Here is a 20,465-nt window from a genome sequence, read left to right as displayed (position 1 = left end):
TAAAAAACAAGTAGCATTAACAAGGCTTTCTTTGTATTTTCTGAAAGACAAAATGTAAATGACTGCAAGAGACTGACTGGCTCCCTTTATAGTAGTTTATACTTCTGTGTAACTGTGATGTACCTGTCACTTTCTAGGCAACACCACTCTGCGTTTTCTGGTCCTCGTGACAGGCTGTACGTCAGTGGGGAAAATCCTTGATGGTGAAGTTTTCAAAATCACAGCAACAGAATTTTGTCCTCTCCAGGAAGAAACTAAGGAAGAGGATCGTGTTGCTGCCTTGAAGAAAATGCTGAATTCTGGAATGTTCTATTTCTCTTGGCCAAATGCAGGATCAAACTTTGATCTCACTGTCAGAGCTCAGAAACAGGGTGATCACAACTATGGAACTGGAAACTCATTCTTCTGGTTAGTAGTGCATGTTACATACTAGTTTTGGGCAGTCTTTTAGCAATCAGCCCTAAATTCTGAATCCTTAGGCATTTCTTGCACAGGTCAATCATGACGGGTGGAGATGCTTCCTAGATACAGAGCATTTTGGTAGAAAGCTTCATATTATAAATGGAGATTTTGTATTTGTGAAAGGGAACACATCATATTTAGAAAGTGTAGGTGATAATCCCTTGCAAAAATGAGAGTAAGATCCAGATTCTCAGTAGGAAATAGGATTGTGCTGCTTATTTATACAGCAATAACCAGCTCTCTGGTTGGTTGGTTGGTTCACACAGGGCCCAAGTGTGTAGGTTTTACAGGTAGCTGGGTATGGGAGTAATCTTCAGCCTCTCATGCTTTCCCACGTTGTGGTTGGAATTTTTAATGTGAACAAGGGTATGTGAGTTTGAGACTATGCCAGATGCATGAACAAGGCTTATGTTAAGACACATATGAGGGAATAGAGTCTTTGCAAAAAAATCCTGAGCATTTGTATGATATTCTGATTGTGTGCTTGTTTTGTTTTTTTACTGAGAAGTCCAATACAGTTTATTTTTAAAATTTTAAATAATAAATTTTAAGTGGTGCATAATGTATGCAGTGTATATTTATATAATGTACTCAGCAGAGATACACCTGAAACTGCTGCTTCGGTGAATTAGGCTCCTCTCTTTAGCCCTGTGGAGATAAGTATCAGTAGCAAGGCAGAGTGAGAAATGATTGAGCCAGGGCAGTGGTGCAGATCTCTGTTAATGTAAGCTGGTGTAAATAATTTATTGAAGCAATTTTCAAATGCTCTGACGTCAAGTTACCTTGATAAAGCAATCCTTTGACATTCATATAGACAATGTTGTACTTTGTGTATTGAAGGGCTTTGCTAAAAGCTTTTAAAGTTATTTATTTATGTATTGCTCTCTTTCTATAATTCATAGATCCAAGGAGGTTATAGAACCACTGGTTTATATGAAAGGCATCTTGATTATATTTAATAAAGATATTTTTCCTTGACTTTGTTATCCTATATGCGATTGGTACGATTCAGCCAAAATTTAAGTTCCACTGATTTCAGGGGCAGATTTAAACGGATACTCAAATTTCCCTTGGAAATCAGTGGGCACAATGTGATAGACAACATGTGTCATCAGCATCAAAATGTAGCATAAAGGGACATAAATTGTTTGCAAGTGTAAGTTAAGCACAGTGTGCACTTTTCCCAGAAAACCATTGTCATTAAAGGCTTACATATGAAGCTGTGACAGTATTTATGCATGTTCCTTATTCAAGAAGATATGACTATCAGTACAACACTAAAATATTAAAAAACAGATAAATCAGTGAATTGCCACCAAATAATGTGGTTTTGAAGCTGAACACACATACATTCATATGGGCACACAAACACTACAAAATACCTTTTTGCAAAGAACTGTATTTCATTTGTCCGTTTTAATATATTTTAAAATATAACTGATCAGGTAATTATATTAGTTTTTTTGAGAAACAATCAATTATTTCAGACCTGTGAATAAATATCTATGATCTCTGAAGAATATAACTACTAATATAATTTAATCTGCATGGTTTGTAACCCATTGCCCTGAACTCAACCTGCCAGCCAAATGCAGGCCACTAGGGACTTGACAAACCTCATATTCTTTTTGCCTCCCAAGGGATTGCAAAAACAGGGATTATCATCAACAAAATGGCATTTAGATTGGTATACCCCAAGTTACACAGTTTTACTGCAGAATACAGATTATAACACTTCTATTATATCACTCCTGTGGAAATTTAATCCTTGGATTTGTTTGCAAAAGGTGATTGTGTGACTTGAAAACACTGGAATCTAAACTGTAAATTTTCAAGTCACAGCTGATGTCACAAATATGTGAGTTTCTGTTACCACAGAAGAACCATTGCCAGAGTTTATCTTCTTGATATTATTGGCTTTCTGGCAGGTTCTAGATAAAATCAAGTGAAATAGGCAATACTGGGAAAATCACAGCACCTGTTTGATTAGTCGTCAAGGAATTTAGAGTCTTTCTTTGGAGATTGATGTATGGCATATGTAGTGAATTGCATTGTTGAATCTTGCAGGAACCAGTTGTTGCATGTGCCCTTTAAACATTACCAGGTGAATTGCTCCGATTGGCTCTTAAAAGTAATTTGTGGTGTGGTGGACATTCGCACTGTTTATGCCTCTCACAAGAAGGCAAAAGCCTGTCTCATCTCCCGGATCAGCTGTGAACGAGCCGGTGCCCGGTTTCACATACGAGGAGTAAATGACGATGGGCACGTGTCTAACTTTGTAGAGACGGAGCAGGTAAGTAGTTGAGATGGCTCCCATGTCTCTAAATAATTTATAGCATTTATGCAGACTGAGGGTAGGACTATATTTTCCAGTGGCAAGAGAGGAGGAAAAAACCTAGGGAGTGCATGTATTTTCTTTTTTTGAAGATATATTTTATACAACAATAACAGCTTACAATTAGCAATATAAATACAAGATTATATTCCATACAAACACTAACATAACCAACCATAAACTTTGGGGAAGTAGTTATTACATTCATAGCATGTATTTTATAACATTCATATTTTAAACATTTCTAATGATATGGGGAAAGGCAGTATATTTTAAAAGCATTAAAGGGCAAGGGTTTTTATTCAAAAAATTCATTCCTCATTTTTATAGTTTTGTGCTCTTGTCTTTTGTTCTGTTTATTCTGCTTTAGAAGAAGGCTAACTAATAGGGATTCTTGTCATCAGGTGTGTAATGTTTGTCATCATGATAAAAGAACTGTAGCTGTTTTTCTGTGGTTGTGTTCTTAAATAATAGGATAGAGAATGAGGACAAAAGCATAAATCCCATTTCCCATCACATTCTTGAGAGATCAGAGTTGCTTTCTGCTAACATTATTGATGATCCTGGTTTTTATTAATTGTATCCTTACCTGGGAATACTGTTTCACTTTATAATATACCTCAAAAGAAGAATCAGTGTTACTTGTCTTATTTCATTGATGCTTTGAAAAGGCTGCTTTTCAAGGGTAAATGGCAAGTAGTTGTTAAAAATGAGGAAACGAGGAAAATGGCCCTTTCCAGGACATTTTTCAGTGTACTAATAGGATCAGAATGACGTCAGTGTGCTATCCTTTCATATCTCAAACTGTGTTCTATAGATTGCTTGCTCTTGGCACGTTCAAAGTGATGTTCTGATTGACAGAGCTGAGAATGTGATTGAGGATCCTATATGAGCTGACATTTGCCATTAGTGAGGATAACTGTTGCCAATTTTGATGAAATATTGTTCACTGTTATTTTGTCATGTTTATTCATGGGTGTTTTTTTTCTTATTGCTGATGTTTCTACTAATGTGTCTGTGTGAATGAGGCCCATTTCCCAGTTGGGTTCAAATTCACTTTGGGGAGCCAAGCAAAATAAAGAGACCTTTCTTTCACAGAAACTCAGTCTTGTTCATCAGAGCTGTGGGCTTCATTTTTGACACCTGGAGTATACATAGGATGACACACAGAGTTTGTAAAGGATCATTTAACAAAAGGACAAAGGTCCTAGGGAAATACTGAAATGTGGGCTATTGAAACAGAGTTTCATTTAGCAGAATGTATAATATACTCATGCAGTTAGAATAATATCAGTTATGTAAAAAGTATTGAAAACTGCCCACAACAAATGTAAATATTCCAAATAATAACATGCACAGTGGTACAATTTATAAACTCAAGAGAGGAATAGAGAGGAGAAGCAGTGGAGAAAGAGATGGTGTACTAGTTGGTGTGTTAGAATTAGGATCTCAGAGACCCAGGTTGAAATTCCCTCTCTACCTTGGAAGCTATCTGACTGACTCTGGACTGTCTCTCAGGCTAAGCCATCTCACAGTGTCGATGTGGTGTTAAAATAGAGGAGGGAAGAATGATGTTGTAAGCCACTTAGGGTCCCCACTGGAGAGAAAAGCAGTGCATAAATACATATAAAATTGTGTTACCTAACATGACAGGGTCCTGAGTGAGGGGGTTGTCTGGCGAGGTTCTTGAGTATGAATCTCTGGAACTGCTTAAACAAAGGGGTATGTAGTTAAAAGATGGGTGCTGAGTTCAGAGTGGGAATCTAAGAACAATATCCAGGTAAAGCACTCTTGTTCAGGATAAAGCACAGAGTCGGCCATACAAGACAGCGGTGAATATAGTAAGGGAGCCAAAACTCAGGGTGCACAGCAGAGTGAATTGTGACAAGAGGCAGGTATGAAGCACAAAGTAGGGGACAATTGCAGCTTTAGATATATGGGGTGAGGAATAATAGAAAACATTTGATCTTCCCAAGTTTGGGAAGGGGATGGGAATATCAGTGGGTGCGTTCAGACGGGCTGTTTGATCCGCTTTCATCACGCTTCAGAAACGGATTTTATATGCACGATCAGACAGTCAACATCTGCCTCCCATCCCCAGCTGTTGGTTTCCAGCTCAAAACCACTTTAACCCGGAGTATTTTGTTACCAGGTCCCAAAGTGGTGTTAGCTCTCCCGTTTAAAGCCACATTTCCCCCCTGTGTGATCGCTCCTCCGGTGTCAAACCACTTCCGGTTTAAACCCCCTCCCCGCTCGAAAGCTGCCTGAGGCTTCCGCTTTTTGCCTGCTTTTTTTTTTTTAGCATCGGCGGTGTGCACATAGGCAGAACTCCACTACCGTGTTTAGAAAACCAACATTTAAACGGTCACTTCTTTTAGAGTTTAGATGAGTTCGGGATCTCACAGAGGCCATTTTCGGGTCAAACGTTTAAAGGGAGGTCTTTTGTTGGAGGGGTTGGATTGATTCACCCTGGTGGTTCTGCGCATGCGCCATGGTAGTTTCGCCCCCCCCATTCTATGGATGAGCGCCTATGTGGATGCGCAAACTGAGAAAGAATTTTAAAAACCCGCCAACACTTGCTCCCGCTGACCGTGCGTCGGTAGTGTAGATGCTGGGGAGTGATGTGACTGAACGGTGAGGTGGGATAAGGGAGGTAAGTGTGATTGCGATTATCCAGATCAAATATAATCAGGTCAGAACCGGAGCAGTTTAACCTGCTCTCAGCACGCCGTCTGACTGCACCCAGTGAGTTCAGAGTTAATCCTTCCAATGAGTTAGAGTATGTCAGAGGGTATTCCTGGGGCCTGAGAATTTCTCTGGAAAGGAAAGGAATGAAAGGCTCGGGACAGTCTTAGTTACATAGCCAGAGATTAGAGCAATTGAAACAGATAGAAACCAACAGGTCAACCTGCAAAGACTTTCAGGGGATATCTCATTTTCATCTCCCCCACTATTTTCTCTTTATTGAAAGCTCCCATAGCCTCTCTGCCTCTCTTTTTTCCTTCTTTCCTTCCACCCACCAGCCAACCTACCTTTTATCTGTCCCCCATCTCCAGCTACATTTATTGGGCCTTTCTCCACAATGGGGGTCCAAAGCAGCTTACATCATTCTCTCCTTCATTTTATCGTCACAACGATCCTGTGAGGTAGATTCACTGAGTGTGTGACTGGCCTAAAGTCACCCAATGAACTTTCATGGCAGGGAGGGGATACAAACTTGGTCTCCCAGATCCTAATCTGAAACTAACCATTAGACCACAGTAGCTATGGTGGGGTGTCTGCTGGTGAACAGAAGTGAGCATCTGGGCCTAGGTGAGTCATGCAAGTCATGTACTAGCAAGTCTCTGAGTAGTTGTTGCCAGGTCTGGCCTTGATGAGTCCTCCTTCAAAGATAGGGATACCATTCCCCAGGTGGGGGTGGGGGATTTTGTGGGCTTCTGCCCGCTGCTGGCCAGCTGGCCGGTGGGAGGAAATTCCCCCACCCTGATGCTGTGTGTGACATGCTGACATCACCTAGAAGTGACATCAGCGCATCGGTGACGTCGGGTGTGTGTGTGTGACACTGCATTTTGGGCAAAACTCTATGGTTTGAGGCCATTTTTACTATAGAGTTTTGCCCCAAAAGCAGAGCATTGCCCTGACATAGCTGACATCTCTGTCCACCCCCAGAACACCCCCTGAATCCTCCTGCCGGCATGACAAAGGGACCTGGCAACCTTATTCAAAGACCAAAACAGCCCTCGAAAGGGTCCTGCCCTTCCACCTACCTTTTACTGGCAGAGACCAAGGCTTGAAGGTTGGCAATACTGTTGTGGTAGTAATGGGCACTGAGAGCATTTGTTTCTTAAAGCTACAGGGGGCTGCTTCTATCATTTCAGAAGGTTTTAACCTGCCCAATTAAAAAAAAAAAAAGATTTCACATTTTTCTGCAAACTGAGGCTTTTCTCAGATTTATAGAAGGAATCTGTCCTCTCAGTTCATGGCTCCAGTCTGTAGAATTAAGTATCCACAAAAGGGGCAATGCTGAGAATTATACATACTGATGGTCAACTGAGAGAGAAAACGTCATTAGTTATACTCTGATGTCACTGGCATCTCTTTAATTAAGTAGAAAGGCACCAGGGACAAGGAGGCATTGCACCAAGAGCACCTTCATTGAAATGAAATACTTTTAATAAAGGTTTAAAAATATCCAGTGCTTGGACAGATCAGTGTTTCTCTAAGCTTCATTGTGCCAGTGAATATCTCTCTGAGACTGTTATACTACCATTATCACTGTAATGCAATTGGGCTGAGTGTCTCCACTCCTGCCCTTTCTTATGCCATTGCATCTCTTTTATTCTGTATATGGACCAAAACTGCATTGCCTGGATCTGATATAGTACCATATAAAACTTAGTCACAGAACCGGAGGGGGGAGGAGAGGTAGAGGAAGGTCAACAAAATGGAGGATATGTAATTGTCAGAGACGGGGGTTTCCAACCCACCACATGTTTGCAAGGATGATTTGCTTCCCCTGTCCCCCACTTGGGATCCTGGAACAAAATTTCCTTCTGATGGCTTGACCCATACTGTGTTTGGGCTTTTACACACACAGCGTAACACAGCAGGATGGTCCCTAGCCCATTACTGGTCCCGATGGTATTATTGGACCATGCATGGAAACTTGTACCAGATGTTTATAGGCTAACTTTATAGGAAACTGGACCACTGATCCGCTGACCAGTATAAGCCAGTCAAGAATGTTATGCAAAAGAGGAGCAAGACTCCCCCTCCTATCTGACATTGCTGAGAGTAGTTAAGTCAGATCGCTTTGAAATTCAAAGGTGCGATCTCAGGCTTTTCATCTCAGCTTGAAAACAGCGGAAGAGTAGTAAGCATTTCATATGGAACTCTCCCCGTGCTATCCTTTAACGCTTAGATGGCACATCAGGAAACAGTCTGTTGCTTTAAATTTATGACATGGCCAAACACTGATGTTTAAACTGTCGAGTTGATTGATACAGAAGTGACCATTTCCTTTGACAATAGCAGTACTTCCTTAAAAGGAATCCTCTTCATAAGAATTATCTAGATATTGAAATAACATCTGCATTAAAAATGATACCCTAATGCCCAACATTATTTATGTTTATGCCCCATTTCTCAATCAGATTGACTCCTAAATCAGTTTTCAACTAAAATCTATCACAACATACAATACCAGGGTACTTAATATATGATGGTTGGGAAATGGAGTAGTATTTTCTGGAGGCAGGTTGGGAGAAGATGCATCACTGTTGGAACTCTGGAAAGGAGCAATAATTGGATGCTACATTTATATCACTGCTGAAAATTATGCTGACAAATAATATTTATACAGTTACTGACTTGAGGAAGGATACTGGAAAGGATCATCAACACTTCTTTAGTACAACAAATTTAGAGTCCAATGGCACCTTTAAGACCAACAAATGTTTATTCAAGGTATGAGCTTTTTTGATAAAGTGTGCATGCACACAAAAGCTCATACCTTGAATAAACATTTGTTGGTCTTAAAGGTGCCATTGGACTCTAAATTTGTTGTACTGCTTCAGACCAACATGGCTGACCAACTGGATCAACACTTCTTCAGCTTCACCATGGAAGGTTGCACATAAGCAATTCACTGCAATGTGTTTATGTGTGCACAGATTGGGACTGTGGCCTATGAAAGCACACCCACCACCACCACCAATAAACAATTAAAGAAAACAGGCTGGTAGAACAGTTACTGTCTATTTTCCAGTGGCTGAGAAATAAATTCCTTTGTGGGAATATTTTTTCTTTTAGTTTGGTGTAACAGCAACTAGGATAGCTTTGCATGGTAACTTTAGTTGTAAAAGGTGTTGATTGCATGGAATCCATTTCTATCAAAAGCAGCTTTTTAACCAAATGCATTTTAATGGTTAGAAAGCGTGCATATAGAAATGGCAAAATATCCTTACAGAATATGCAGCATATTCGCTTGTTTTGATGAAGAGAACGGAATTTGAAAACATTCTAGAAGTGCTTGACATATGGTTTGCAGGCATAGTTTGCGAGGCATGTTACCATTTCTCAGACATTCTTCATAACACTATGGGGATTGCAACATTTTTTTTCTCTTTTTTTAGTTATGTAGCTAACAATAATGTGCACAGAAACATGTGCAAGCATGATTACTTCAGTGTGTGCCAATACTAAAAAACTGCAAGTCAAAAAGACTGTTTTAAAAGTGATGGTTTTAAGACAATTTAGGAATTGTGGGCAGAACAAGCAAAAACTGGGTTTATTTGTGATTGTCATCATTATTGGGCTTGGTTCCTGTTCTCTGAGATAAAACGGCCAAAATACAATTAATATACTGCAACGTGTTTGCCTGTTGTCAGATGGTAAGACCTCATACAGACAATAGTTCTTAATCAGGGTTTCACAGAAATTTCTGTGAAGAGACCTTGTGATCATAACGCCCAACTCCCTCAGGTTTGAACTAAGAGAATTATGCATGCTTTCTGCCAATGTCTTCCCTTCAGGATTGAATCCACCTAATCCAATCCAACTAAACACTTGCCTAACTGCTCTTAAAAACTTTCTTGATGGAAGCTCTAGTTTATCCTTGGCATTCTGTCCAGAATGAGTTTCTAATGTCCAGCCTAAATCTTTTTGGTGGCAGTTTGAGTTAATACTCCCATTATCCTGAGGAGGTCAGGAAGGTTCCCAGTCTCCTGGCTTTCCACAAACTGTGCAAAACTGAATTATTCAAGACGGCTTTTCTACGCAGGCAGTAGGGTAGCACTGTGCAAAATGAGTCACAACGGGGTTGCCAGGTGAGGCTGACAAGTGGGAGGCTCTGGGAGAGGGAGCTCCAAAGCGAGTTCCAGGTGAGCTGCTGTTGCATTTAAAGGGGCTGCATTCCTTTTAAATGCCTTCCCTCCATTGGATATAATGGAGGATGGGGGCACCTTCTTTGGGGGCTCATAGAATTGGACCTCCTGTTCCAAGCTTTTGGAAACTTGGGAAGTTTCTTGAGGAGAGGCACCAGCAGCTATGTTGAAAAGTAACCTGCAGTAACCCAAAATAGTGTTTTCTTTCCTTGCAGTGGCATTCCATTGACACTTGCTCAACTTTCCCCCATATTTGGCGGTCATAGCTTTTTCCATCTGGCTTTTTTTTTTTAAACCAACCACATTTTACTGGCTAGAAAGCACCTTAAAGTAGTGATTCGATCTAGTTTATCTGGCAAAGTTCAGAATATTGCATTTATCTTTATTTTATCTTACTGATTGTGCCTGTTTTTACAATTTCATTAGAATTTTAAATTACGATCCTGCCATCTAAAATACGTAGTGTTCAAACTTGAGAACATCTGAAACTTTTAGAAAGTTTACCTTCTGCTTCCTCCTCTACTAATAAAGTCTCTATTGAGAATATTGAATAGCAGTTTGTCCTTGCCAGAATCTTGTGGTAAAGGTTTCCCTTGCTTGAAAGCCAGTTGAATCCAACTCTAGGGATCCAGTGCTCATCTCCGTTTCTAAGCCGAAGAGCCAGCGCTGTCCGAAGACGTTTCCGTGGTCATGTGGCCGGCATGACTAAACGTCAAGGCGCACGGAACGCTGTTACCTTCCTACCGAAGCGGTACCTATTTATCTACTTGCAGTTTCTTGCTTTCAAACTCCTAGGTTGGCAGGAGCTGGAACCAGAGACGGGAGCTCACTGCGTCATGTGGCACTCGGGTCTCAAACTGCTGAACTACTGACCTTCCAGCCTGCAGTTCAGCATCTTAACCACTTGTTACTCCACTTATTATATCTCTACAGACAAACGCTGAACCTTTTACAGTTCATTTTTGTGTACTGTTTTCCTAGCTAGTTGATTCATATTTCCTTTGGTAGCAAGCAATATGTATTCTATATTTCTCTAACATGTCTGGGAGTGAATCGTGTGAGACAGTACCCAGTGTCTTAGTAAAGCCTATCCCATCTACTACTTTCCTCTTCTCATTGAAGTGTATAATGTTGTACGATTCTCCTCATCCCACAAGAACTCACATGTAGGCTGAATATTTCCAGCATCTTTCCTAGTGCCTGAGTGAGGTTGGTCTGCGTTAGTTTATCCTTGTTTTTGGTAGATAGGAACCACATTTACAGTTTTCCAGTCTTTCAGGACTTCTTCTAGCCTCTTTGATTACTTTGCAGCCATCAGCCAGGAGCTGCAATCCTGGGTTTTGGGTCCTGGCCTGGCAGGGGCCCATCCATACTTACATCCTTCTCTACTGTTGGACAGGGTGAGTTCTCTTATCCTTGATTCGCCTCTCTATGGCCATATTCTTTTTTCTGAGGCAAAAAGATATGCTTGGAGTCCTGATAACAGCGAGAGCAATTAGGAGTGATCTTTTCCCATGCCCCTCCTGAGCCTTGAGCTTCATAATGAAGAAAGGCAGCTAATAAATGTTCTGAGTAAATAAAATAAACAAACAGTGACATACACTGCAATTCTTAAGCAGAGTAACATCCTACTAAGCCCATGACGTCTCTGGCCTCTGAAGGGTGCAACTCTCTTGAGGACTACACTGATCATGTGCTGAATGAAAAACGGTTAATTTATATGTCTTTAAATTACATAGTACAGGACTGAAAGTAAGACATTGAGATGGTCAGCTGTGTTGCTTATCTTTACTGTCACAGTGGCATCTTTTGGCAATCTAGTTAGGCATGCTTTAAACATGAAGCACATAGGTGCTTTGCTTTTAATTGCTGGGCATACATGTGCTAAATCTCACAAGCAAAGTCTTTTTCAATGAGGCCTTATTATCCCCCTCTTGTTACCATATTTCATAGTGTGTTTATCAGCATATTAACTGAGGCTGCTGCAGTAAACCATGCAAACAGTGTTAAAAACAAGAAAAAGTAGCACAGCTTATAACATCATGACAAAATAAGATAGTTTTAGCTCCTGATAGATTAGCAAAACAACTGTTTGCTGTTGAACATGGTTGTAGAGCAAAGTGTCCTTAATAGGATCCATTTATTCTTGTATTTTGACTCACCAGCTAATTGTCTAAAATTAGGCGAGACTAGTAACTAGAAGAGCAAAGCAAACAGAAAAAATGAAAGCTTGGAGTTACTGCTTTGAGTACATTTTAGTGAAGAGCACTGTGTGTTCGTTTTGTGGTGGATTTTTTCAATACAAATAATATGGAAAATGAATTTTACTGTGGTAACAGACACCACTTTTTGCCTGGATGACTGCCACAGAGGTAATTTAGGAGAGAGTATGGATTTTGATGCTGACATATTTGAGAGAGACTCATATGAATGTTGGGACCAGGCTTTTAAAATATTTAGGGACTCGGCCATCTAATAAAGGTGCAATTCTCTTCATTTTGCCCAGCTAATACTATCTGTCTTCAAATCAGAAGTGAATAAAGTGACCAACAGCAAAGGAGAAAAGGAGGAAATTCTGGCTGTTATAGTTTATAACAGAGGGGTGTGGAAAACTGTACCTGCTGAAATTTTCTTTCATACACCTCTTGGAAAAGGTACACAGGCCCAGTTATATCTGGTCACCCAGTGAGTCAGCAGACAAGAATTTTTAATGTGGGAACCTGGGAGGCAGCAGGGAATGCAGTTCAGTTGTGCTAGCAATAGTTTGACCTCTGGCTAAAAAGCAACGCCCCCAAATACTAAGCTGGGAGCAGTTCCAGTGCTGAGCTAGGCAGGCCTTTTGTCTGTGGAAATATGAAGATACTAGAAATAATGCCCGTTGCAGAAATAAATACAACGGGATCTAGAAAGAGGCTCTGGGAGAGTGCTCTGGCTTTGGGCAAACAGTTTCAGTTTCCTGTGGCGACCTCAGCAGGGTTTAATGACAGAGTTCACTGTTTTCTCCAGAGGGACTGATCTCTGCTACCTGAAGAGCATTTGTATGTTTGAGTTATCTGTAGCCCTCACCTGGAGAGTGGTAACCATTGTTACCCATTCTCCTCTCCCCTATGAGGTATGTTATGCAACTGAAAATCCCAACTGCCTTGCGGGTGGGGGGGGGGGAGTTTGAGGTGTGGAATGGACTGAAGTCCAATCAGCTTCCATATGCAAAAGACCAGGTTGTCGCAGCAGTTGTGGTGTGGGCGGGACCGGGCTTTGCCTTCTGATTGGTGGCGATATATGCTGAGGAGCAGTGCCATCAGCCATACACTAAGGGAGTGCATTTTAGAATTAGAACTTTGGCACCCACTATTCAATTATATATAAGGAGAGATTTGAGGGAATAAAAACTATTGAAAGTCACCCCCTTAATCCCCACCTAACACTTGTACACACATTTCCCTTGCCCACAGGGATTGTATTTATTCTGAGAGTTAAAATGGAACTCCCCTTCAGTGTGGCAGAAATCCTGTTTGGTTTGGAACCATGAAGGCCCAGGAGGAAAATCTCTTTTGCTTTCCTAGTAGACTACTGGGTAATCAGAGATGAAGTAATAACTTGGCTGCTTATAATTCAGTGGAAAAAATTATTTCCACTTGCTTTATAATGTCATGCTGGCTCTGCTCTTTCATGAATAAATGGCACCCCAGGATTCTGGAAACCAAGGGAAGGCTTTCTGACCCTTTTACATTGCATTAGTTCTGACATTTTTTCCCCTCGTTTAGGAGAGAAAGAAACAATTAGCTTTATCTCCAGGCAGCTCTTTTATGTATAAATGGTATTCCTTTGTCTCCCACTGAGTTAGCCTTCTGGCATTTCAGCTCTGCTGTGAGTCATATTTTTCTTTTTTTCCTTTTTGGTGGGCCCACTTAGCTGTAGTGACTCATTCACTGCAAAGGCAAACAAAACAAACCAATCCCAAGTCTTTCTTCTTCCTTTTTTTCCCTTTCTTTAACTGAAGTCAGCAGTTAGCCTTTTAACTTATTTGGTCATTAGTCTGACCTCTTTGCCAGATACACAAAACCAGCAGTAGGTAAAGCAGAAAAAATGTACAATGGTGGGGAGTATGACAGTCAACATATGACTGCTTTTGGTGCAGTAAATCCTTTGACAAATCTAGAGAGACATCTTAAATGCTTCCCTGTATGCCCAGAAAGAATCCTGTATCTGCACTCTGTCATGCACCAAGCAAGAGAGAAGTTCTCTCCCTTGGATTTTCCCCCAGAGAAATGAAAATTTTATTCAGCTTTCCTTGCATCTTCTGCTTAGACCATTCTTTTTCTTTTTTCTTTATGGTAGAAATGCAAGTTGTTTCCCCTTGTCTTTAGTGATCTGCTTTTTACAAGTATTTGATGCAGTAAATCCTTTCTACATCAGCATGGTGTAGCAGTGGTTAAGGTGTCAGACTAGGATCTGGAAATCCAGATTCAAATCCTCATGTGCCATTGTAGCTTGCTGGGTGACCTTGGGCCAGTCACACTCTATATTTAATCATCATGTATTAAGAAGAAGCTTAAATAAGGTCTGGAATGAGATAAAAGAAAAATTTTATAAGAAAACTGCTAGATGGGTAGCTCCACTAGAGGCCTTTGTAATGCCCTCACTTTTAGTAAAAGAGAAAATGGCCAGTTATAATATATTATTGGAAAAGAATAACATATTAAAAACAGAAGAGAAACTGAGAAAGGAAAATCAAATTATTTTAACATGGTGGGAACGCACCCTTTTGCAGGATAGATATGGTAGAGATAGAACAAGGGGTTTTGAAGATATGAATAATCAGCTGGATAAAATATGGCTGTCATCTAGCGATAAATTAGTCCAAAAATTGTATAGGTTCTTGTTAGAAGAATATGAGCTGGATGAAAATGTTAAAGCGGTCATGATATCTTGGATGCAAGATATGGGTAAACAGATAGAAGATGATCAATGGAACTCTGTATGGTCTTCGATTAAGTTCATGAGAGCTATTGCGTATAAAGAAAACATCTACAAAATGTACCACAGATGGTACTGGTCCCCAGATAAAATTGCAAGATGTTACCCTCAAGCATCCAATAGGTGCTGGAAATGCAAAAAAACCGTGGGGACTTTCTACCATATGTGGTGGGAGTGTTGTAAAATACGTAAGTTCTGGAAAATGGTGCAAAATATCATTTGTGAAATACTGAATATAGCGATTGAATTCTCCCCCGAAATATATTTACTGAATATAATCCCAAGAGGATACAAAAAACATGATAGTAACTGCGGCCCGTATTTTAGTGGCAAGAAATTGGAAATTAGAAACAATGCCCACGAAAGAAGATTTAAAAATTAAACTTATGGAATTAGCGCAAATGGACAATTTGAGTTTAATATTACAAAATAAAGACCCAAAATGTCAAGAACAAAGGTGGTTAAGGGTATATGAATGGTTAGATCGTCAAACAGATTAAGAATGTCATAATGTGTTTCTATATAATGTAAATAGACGAAAAAATGAACTATCAACTCTAATGATATGTATAATTTAATATGACGAAGTACATAATGTTGTGAAAAAACTTGTATAAATAAAAATCTTTAAAAAAAATTTAAAAAAAACACACCTTATCTACCTCACAGGGTTGTTGTGAGAATAAAATGGAGGAGAGGAGAATGATGTAAACTGCTTTGGGGTCCCGATTGGGGTGAAAAACAGGATATAAATAAACATTTTTTAAAAAACACATGTAGTTAAAAGTATTAAATACACAAATGTCCATTAGTTTATTTTTATGTTAGGATTCTTACAAAACACATTGGTAGCTCCAGTTAGCATTTGTTCTTTTTATAGTTATGCAGAAATTACAGGGTAAAAGAAGGGGAAACGGTTTAGAAAAATCACTTTCTGCTTCCACTGTAATAAAAGATAAGGGTATCTGGTATTGCTCTTGTTTTAGGGTAGCAGTTACACAAATGTAGCTTCAGAAGTGGTGAACCAACATGCTAAGATTCTGAACTTATGGAGGCTTCACACATTGCAATTGCAGTTGGAAAACACCAGTACTGAAATGGGTGTTTCCTGTAGCAAATATATATGGTGCGGATGTCATGCAAGATTGTACATCTGTTTTAAACACTGGTGACGTGCTTCTGTTAGCTGTCAGAACAAATCCTAAACTTGTGGTGAACTTCTGTAATTGTCAGTCTTATTTGTTCAGATGGGGCTTATCCATCATGACTAGGGCGGTAACCATAGCTTTCAGGAAGAATGTGACTTAGGTGAGAAAACAGTAGGCAAATTAGCAGCGGTCTTCAAGTTCACATTTCCTTTCCTACATGCTCATTGGTGCTCAGCAAATTTGTTGCCTATGTTCTAAGCAATGCAGGATAATAATAATTATTTAATTTATTTCATTTATAGCTCAATTCCATTTTTTGATTGGTTTTTGGAAGGCTCATTGTGGTGAACAATGACACCTATATTATATGTCACAGGTAGACATAAACTAAGATAGCATTGCTAAATATAGGCCAGCACAGAACAAAGTTTGAGTCCAGTAGAACCTTTAAGACTAACAAAGTTTAATCCTGGGTATAAGCTTTCGTGTGCATGCATACTTCCTCAGATTCATTGAAATAAGACTTCCTCAACCATTACATATTTTTTGGGGGGGTCGTTGTCAGGATAGGCTAATTAGAGTTAAGATGCATAAGTAACTGAGCTATAAGTATAGCTAAGATTGGTTTAAATCAGTTGGTAAGACCTATGAACAACAGCAAATTAGCGTATAGATAATAAGAGAGTTAACAAACAAATGTGAGAACTAAGCTTGAGTCCAATAGCACCATTAAGACTAACGAAGTTTAATTCTGGGTATAAGCGAGAACTGAGTGACTTAGCATGTGTAGTAAGATAAGATCCCAATATCTCTGTTGAGCCCTGGGGATTCCATTGTCCTGAGTGTTGTAATAACTTGTAATTCAGCAATCTCACATCTGTTGCTTCTGACCAGCATGGCTACTTACCTGTATCTAGGCCAGCACAGTTTTGCTTCTCCTTTTTGCTTTCAAGATACAAGTGTTGGGGAAGCAAGTATTCTTCGTGTTTGAAGTATATTTGCAGTGATGGTGGTTGCAAATATGTTTTTCTATATATGTTAACAAGATAAAGCAAGAGGGGTTAGGGGAACAGAAAGGTGGGGAAAAGAAGAGAAAGCAGATGGACACTGTTATTAATCTCAACTAAAATATCAATGGTAGACCTCAGACTTTATATTACAGAACACTTTTGAAGACCTAATGCATGGTCATTGCTTTTTCATAGATGTAGGATGTAGATAAGGGTAATCTACCTGGCTGACTAACCATCAGTTGTCACAAGAGCTGTTGAGATCTACAGTAACTAAACATATGAAAGTGTGTATGAACTTGTGTATGAACATTCATGGGGGATAGCCTTAGGTCCCCATACTTGAACAGTCCTATGGCTCCCTAATCTACATAACTTTACACATACAGATTTCTAAGGACTGGCCAAATTCGATTTTATGACAGATGTCTTCCATGTTTTGTTTGCCGACCCATGAATTTGAGGATGCTTTACAATCAAATAAAACTGATGTCTAATCTGGCTTTTCAAGCTTTTGATATGATTGTGAAATTGGCAAATATGGTAGTAATGTGAAAATATGTGATTTCTCTTGTTTTTTCAGACAATTTATTTGGACAGTGATGTTTCTTCCTTTGTTCAAATCAGAGGCTCAGTTCCATTGTTCTGGGAGCAACCAGGACTTCAGGTAAATAATATAAATTACTAAGAGGTCTTATTTGGTGTGCTTTCACTTGTCAGTGTTTATTAATAATTTTTTTCCTGAGTAACACATATGGGCACTAGTGTGGTTGCAAAATAATAATAAATGAATACTTTGCATGAAAAAGGGAGACCTCTAGTGATCCATGTTAAAGTATTACTTCCATTTTTTTTTTATTATGTACTTAGGTTGGTTCCCATCACCTGAAACTCACAAGAGGGCTGGAAGCAAATGCCCCTGCTTTTGACAAGTAGGTTTAATGGCCGTGTTGCTGATTACTCAGCAAAATTTTTAAAACCCCGAGAAACTAATGGGAGAGTGGGTAGAAGAACTTTCTTCTTTCAAGTGCATGGCACGGTATTGATGTGAGGAGGGTATCTTGCAGTGGTGCTGTTAGGGTATACTCAGTCTCAAAAAAATAAACAGAAAATTCATAAAATACCGCAGAATGTCTCAGGAATGGGGAAAGGAGCTGAGTTGCAGTTGACTAATGATGTTGTAGGTACTGTCCAATAGGTGCCCAGCTGTTTGCACAATCACATTTCATGTAGCATTTGCAAGACCAGTAAATATATCAGCTGAGGGATGAATAATTTTTTTCCAGAAAACAAAACAAAAAATCCCAAATCATAATTGGAGTTCCTGGAAAATGTATTTATTGTACATACCAATGAGTCTTGTTCAGGCTTATTACACACTGTTATTTGCGTTCAGTCACTCAACTTCTCAGGGAATAGTTAAAGCAGAGAAATGCTATAAGGCTGTAGTCAAGAGGCTGATGTTGGGGTATTGAAGTAGCTGAAGATCCCACAGGCAGAGCAACTCTTAGATTGCAGAACATTGGCTGTTCTAAGAGTTTCCCCTTACCTGGATAGCCCAGGCTAGCCCAGTCTCATATCCTGGAAGCTAAGCAGGTTTGGCACTGGTTAGTGTTTGGGAGACCACTAAGTAAGTCCAGGGTTGCTATGCAGAGGCAAGCAATGGCAAACCACCTTGTAAGTTTCTTGCTGGAAGTCAAGTGTGACTGGGTGGTACTTTACACCACCACCAAGAGTATTTTAGAAAGAGGTGTTCATGGGTTTTTTACAAGGCAACTACCAACCTTTATTGCATGCATTTGGGGGGGGGGGAGAGTTCTAGTTTGTATCTAACATTAATTAAACCAAAGCATCCTGTTGCTGTTTTTGCAGGCATATGATGCTTCTGAAGGAACAGTATGGCAAACAAGTGATTGTTAATCTGTTACGAAGCAAAGGAGGAGAGGAGGTCCTCAACAGGGCTTTCAAGGTAAAAACAAAGAGCAGTCATCATTTTTGCTGAGTTCCTCTGTGCTCATGGGCCAGCTTCTCATGAAAGGAACAAATCTTTTCATATCAGCTTACAGATTTGATAATGTAATCATGCTTCCTCTAATTAGGATTCTTAAGAGACTGTGAAATTTTGTACAAATAAACTCTAGTCCTCTAGACTTGCGGGAGTAGCCTGTTCTTGTCCCATCTTCACAATGTCCCCGCAGTGTCAGCCATAAATGCCAATATGAGTAAAATACCATTTCCTAAGGAAGAATCATTCTGTTCGTAAAAGAGTAGTAGAGGTAGTTGGACTATACTTCATGTATTTTAAAACTTTTTAAAAACAAATCAGCAGTGTGCTTTTGAATTTCTGTCCTTATTGGCCACAGAAGTAAGAATTTTAGATTTGTTTCCCATTAAATCTTTTCGCAATTCCTTTGTAAAGTTAACAAGCCAAACAGCTGCAGAATTGGTAGAATGCTTTGAACAGTGTTCAGTACTGAGACAGTGGTGGTTTAGTGTGATGCTCTCATCAAGTATGCTACCAAGTGCAGCTGTCTGTAAACAGACACTGAAACGTGGGCAGTTACCAAAGGAATGGATCTGACAGCAGTAATGTAGCTGGAAAGTGTGCCTCTTACCCGTTTACTTACAGCCCTACATAGTCCTCGCTAGTGTCTGTTTGTTTGCATTTATTTTGAAACTTGGCCATTTGAACTTTGAAACGAGCCTGACAATAGCTGCAGCAAGCTTTAATTGTTCCTCTTCAAAGGTTTCTTTACATGATTCATCTTGCTATGCCAATTCATCACCTTACAGGAATGATCTGCTTCCACTTACACTCGTTCTTGACTGGGCTCACGTTGTAATCATTCTCTGTTTGGGGAAGCAGGGTTAGGGAGAGAGATTAAAGAGATTACATGTACAACAGATCTACTTTCAATTGACTTCAGGTTGGCCACATTTAATCATAAATGTTTTGCTAGCAATTAATTGCATGTTGCCACAAATGTTTTTTTCAGATGAAATATGTAATGCAAGAGGATTTTTTTCTTTCTTTTCTTCTTTGCAATTAGAAGTTGCTATGGGCATCCTCCCATGCAGCAGACACACCTATGATTAATTTTGATTGCCATCAGTTTGCAAAAGGTGGGAAAGCAGAGAAGCTGGAGAATTTGCTGGGGCCCCAGCTAAAGTTGCACTGGGAGGAAATGGGTGTCTTCACAAATAGAGAGAACACAGCTCACCGGTGAGTGTGCTAGTCCCTTCTGGTCGTACTTGTGCTTTGTCTCCCTGCATAAAGTTTCTTACGTTCCAACCAGAGTGGTGGATCATGGTTGTTCTGGCTTGCTTGCAAACCATTCAGTACTCTGAGGATGTTTGAGATGGGAAATGTTCACTTTTACATGTCGGATAATTAATTCAAAACAATCAATATTATAAGAGTAGACAGTGTATTATACTTGAAGTCAGAAGACCTTATTTAGATAGGCTGAACTTTAAACTCATTCAGTGGTCATAGGTAAGTCTTTATCCACCTTGCCCAAATGGTAGAAAATGACTATCTGTGTGTGTGTGTGTGTCTGTGTGTCTGTGTGTGTTAGATTATTATGTACTCTAGTAATTGCTGTAGCACTTTTGCAGCCTGATCCTGTGTGTGTTCAGTGTAAGTCAC

General features: G+C 39.7%; 1 protein-coding gene across 1 annotated transcript in view; it reads left to right on the top strand.

Moving 5' to 3' along the window:
- The window catches only part of SYNJ2 (synaptojanin 2), an 89,293-nt gene that overhangs the window by 32,838 nt on the left and 35,990 nt on the right, over positions 1–20,465 (top strand). The window contains exons 3-8 of the mRNA XM_015406788.1: positions 138–408; positions 2,530–2,755; positions 17,400–17,483; positions 17,687–17,748; positions 18,689–18,785; positions 19,867–20,039. Coding sequence (XP_015262274.1) covers positions 138–408; positions 2,530–2,755; positions 17,400–17,483; positions 17,687–17,748; positions 18,689–18,785; positions 19,867–20,039 — 913 coding nt within the window. The remainder of the gene's footprint in view (positions 1–137; positions 409–2,529; positions 2,756–17,399; positions 17,484–17,686; positions 17,749–18,688; positions 18,786–19,866; positions 20,040–20,465) is intronic.

The sequence above is a fragment of the Gekko japonicus genome, unplaced genomic scaffold (assembly GCF_001447785.1).
Source record: "Gekko japonicus isolate JY-2015 unplaced genomic scaffold, Gekko_japonicus_V1.1 scaffold655, whole genome shotgun sequence".
Lineage (NCBI taxonomy): Eukaryota > Metazoa > Chordata > Lepidosauria > Squamata > Gekkonidae > Gekko > Gekko japonicus.
Note: the sequence above shows the minus strand (reverse complement) of the source record. Positions and strands in the feature narration are given on the sequence as shown.